The sequence below is a fragment of the Neofelis nebulosa genome, chromosome 4 (assembly GCF_028018385.1).
Source record: "Neofelis nebulosa isolate mNeoNeb1 chromosome 4, mNeoNeb1.pri, whole genome shotgun sequence".
Taxonomy (NCBI): domain Eukaryota; kingdom Metazoa; phylum Chordata; class Mammalia; order Carnivora; family Felidae; genus Neofelis; species Neofelis nebulosa.
The window spans coordinates 156869454-156873063 of record NC_080785.1 but is presented as its reverse complement, the minus strand read 5'-3'; the positions used below and the strand labels follow the sequence as shown (position 1 = coordinate 156873063).

Here is a 3610-nt window from a genome sequence, read left to right as displayed (position 1 = left end):
GCTTCCCAGGGGCGCCTGGGTGGCTCAGCGGTTAGGCGTCCGACTTCAGCTCAGGTCACGATCTCACAGTTGACAAGTTCAAGCCCCATGTCAGGCTCTGTGCTGACAGCTCAGAGTCCGGAGCCTGCTTTGGATTCTGTGTGTTATGTGTGTGTCTCTCTCTCTGCCCTTCCCCGCCCCCCCCCCCATGCTCTGTCTCAAAAATAAACATTAAAAAAAATTCCAATGAATAAAATAAATAAACATTAAAAAAACATAGTCTAGAGAACGTCGGTGATGGTGTGTATCAGAATGCTAGAAGCTCAGAGCTTCCTAGTGGGGCAAGTGAAAAGGGAAACAGGAAGCATCCTCATAGCTCTCAACTGATAAAGAGGGAATTCTTTGGGTTTCTGGGCCATTTCTGAGGCAGGGACGTGAGGAAAACCAGGTCAAAAGCGGGGGGGGGGGGGGGGGATTCCGGGCACACCGAGCCTGGGAGGCTCACCTTGGCATCTCCAGGCCTCGGTTTTGCCTGTAAGGATTTAATCCCCCGCAGGGCCTGGGCACCTGTCAGAGCCAACGTGGGTTGAGGGGCGGGAGGAGGTGTGGGGTGTGGGGGGGATAGGAGAGGGTGCGTTTTGATATCGTACCGACCGGAGCGACTGTGGGGCTGCACCCAGGTGTTGGGGTCCACAGGTACCTCAGGGAAGGCGCTTGACCCGTCTGGTATCTTCGGTGCCTGTTACTCTTACCAGGAACCACGCAGGCCGACCAGGATGAGATGTTCTCGGCCCCGCAGCACAGAGGTGGCCCTGTCTGTAGCTCTGAGCATCGTCACCCTCTTCTTCTTCAGTCTGTACATGTCATCGCCCGCCTTCCAGAGCCTGAAGGAGCCCCAGGACAACCCCGTGGCCCTGACCTGGCCCTCTCTACCCTCTCGGCCCGCCCCGCGCCCCCCGCCCGCCCCCTGCAGGGCCAACGCCTCCATGGCCACCCTGCCCAACTTCGAGGGGCAGCCACAGCAGGTGCGTGACTTCCTGCTGTACAGGCACTGCCGTGACTTCCCGCTGCTGCAGGACGTGCCCCTGGGCAAGTGCGCGCCGCCCATCTTCCTGCTGCTGGTGATCAAATCCTCGCCCAGGAATTACGAGCGGCGGGAGCTGGTGCGGCGCACTTGGGGCCGCGAGCGCCAGGTGCGGGGCGTCCAGCTGCGCCGCCTCTTCCTGGTGGGGACGGCCCCTAACCCCCTGGAGGCTCGCAAGGTCAACCGGCTGCTGGCGCTGGAGGCACAGGCGCACGGCGACATCCTGCAGTGGGACTTCCATGACTCCTTCTTCAACCTCACGCTCAAACAGGTGAGCCCGCGGGGAGTCACCTGATGAGGGCCACCCCCTCCTCCCCGCCCCCTCACCACCGCCTCCTCTGAGGGGCCCAGAAGTCCCCATCCATCCCCCCCCTCCCCCTGCTTTCTTCGCTGCCCTCACAGCGATCGGCTATCGGAGTCGCTAAGGGAGGAGGCGGGGAGAAAGGGCAGGGTGACCCGATGTACAAGCCCGGCTGGCTCTCGGAGCCTGATGCCCTAGGTTTGAATTCATGCTCTGCTGCTTATTCGATAATCATTTACCTCTCGGGGCTTCCGTTTCCTCATAGTTATCAAGGAAATGGGATTGCTTGGATCTGCCCACCTCCCTCCCAGGGCTGTTAGGAGAATTACAGGAGATGATATTTACAAAGCTTCTAGAGCAGTGCCAGATGTTCAAATGACAAGCGGGGGTTCGGGGCGCCGGACAGAACATCTTGTTGACTTGTTCTGTCTCCCCGTGAGGCCCAGGTCTGTGCCACGGGTGCTCAATAAAGACCTTTTTGGTGGACCAGAACCCACAAGAAGTAGAAAGAACCCTGCCTTGACCCAGATAAGGAATAGCCTTAGGTGAGCCTCCCAGGCTCGGTGTGCCCAGAATCCTCCCCCCTTTTGACCTGGTCTTCCTCACGTCCCTGCCTCAGAAATGGCCCAGAAACCCAAAGAGTTCCCTCTTTATCAGTTGAGAGCTATGAGGATGCTTCCTGCTTCCCTTTTCACTTGCCCCACTAGGAAGCTCCGAGCTTCTAGCATTCTGATACAAACCACCACCGACATTCTCTAGACTAGAATTAGAACGAGATTAGAATTAGAGGCTCTGAGGACCTACCCAGGAGTTGAAGGGGACCCAGTGTAGGTCCCTGCTTACAGTTGGCACAGACGGGTCTGGGCTCAAGACCTTAAGTTGCTACGTATCTGTTGTGTGACCTTGTCCAAGTCACTTTATCTGCAGAGCCTCTATTTCCTCATCTGTAGATGGGGTTGAAGATCACCCCTGCTTACAGGAGAGACTCCAGGCAGGGCGGTGCCTGGCGTTGCAGCAAAAGTTATTACGGAGGAAACTGAAGCTGAGGCGGTTAGAGGGCCAGAGCCTCTCAACCTGCCGCGTTCTTCATTCAAAACACAAAAGCATGTAAAAATGTCAATTTGACAAATCTGAATCCAGTGCCTACGAAGCGATGACCCCACACTGGGTGCTCGGGAGATAACACAGGAGAGACACAGTCCACCCCTACCCCAGGGGAAGCCTAGAGTCTGGTGGGGAAGGTAGATGTTAAATAATAGACAGACGAGTAACTATTTACCAGCAGTGCTTGGCCAGGCAGAGTCAGAAGGAGCTACAATAAATGTAAATGTGACAATTTTCCAGCACTTGTTGGCGCTTTACCGAGCATCATCTCCACAGGTCCCCAACGCTCCCGGAGACAGGTCCTCTGATGAGGTCTGTCCGGAAGGTTGGAGACTGAAGCTCAGGGTGGGGCCTCAAACCCATGCCCGGGGACGCAGCCTCGTCTGGGCTCCTTGGGCTGGGCGGCCGGCCGGGACCCACAGCTGATTGCCCCAGCTCTCAAGCTCGTGTGCCCTGTCCGCCTCGCCTTCAGGTGCTCTTCCTACAGTGGCAGGAGACTCGGTGCGCCAATGCCAGCTTCGTGCTCAATGGGGACGATGACGTCTTCGCACACACAGACAACATGGTCTCCTACCTGCAGGACCATAATCCCGACCGCCACCTCTTTGTGGGGCAACTGATCCACGGTGTGGGCCCCATCCGGGTTCCCTGGAGCAAGTACTATGTGCCAACAGTGGTGACACAGGAGGAGCGGTACCCTCCCTACTGTGGGGGGGGTGGCTTCCTGCTGTCCCGCTTCACGGCCACTGCCCTGCGCCGGGCCGCCTCCACACTGGACCTCTTCCCTATCGATGATGTCTTCCTGGGCATGTGCCTGAAGCAGGAAGGTCTGAAGCCCGCCTCACACGGCGGTATCCGCACAGCTGGCATTGGGGCTCCCTCGGCCCGCATATCCTCCTTTGACCCCTGCTTCTACCGGGAGCTGCTCCTGGTCCATCGCTTCCTGCCATACGAGATGCTACTCATGTGGGACGCCCTGAGCCGACCCAACCTCACCTGTGGCCAGCAGATGCAGGTCTACTGAGGGCGTATCAGGGCCCGCAGCCTCTAGGCTCTGGTCTCCACCCCCCCCCCCCCCCCCCACTGGAAGGGGCTGCATCTTCCTCCCGGAAAGCAGGAAGCTCTGTTCTCCCAAGTGGGCC

At 58.3% G+C, this 3610-nt stretch overlaps 1 protein-coding gene across 1 annotated transcript; it reads left to right on the top strand.

The window, feature by feature from the left end:
* The first annotated feature begins 276 nt into the window (after positions 1 to 276).
* B3GNT3 (UDP-GlcNAc:betaGal beta-1,3-N-acetylglucosaminyltransferase 3) lies at positions 277 to 3610 on the top strand. The gene is made up of 3 exons (XM_058723578.1): positions 277 to 283; positions 571 to 1334; positions 2941 to 3610. Exons 1-3 carry the CDS (start codon positions 277 to 279, stop codon positions 3490 to 3492), a joined length of 1323 nt encoding a protein of 440 aa, XP_058579561.1. The 3' UTR covers positions 3493 to 3610.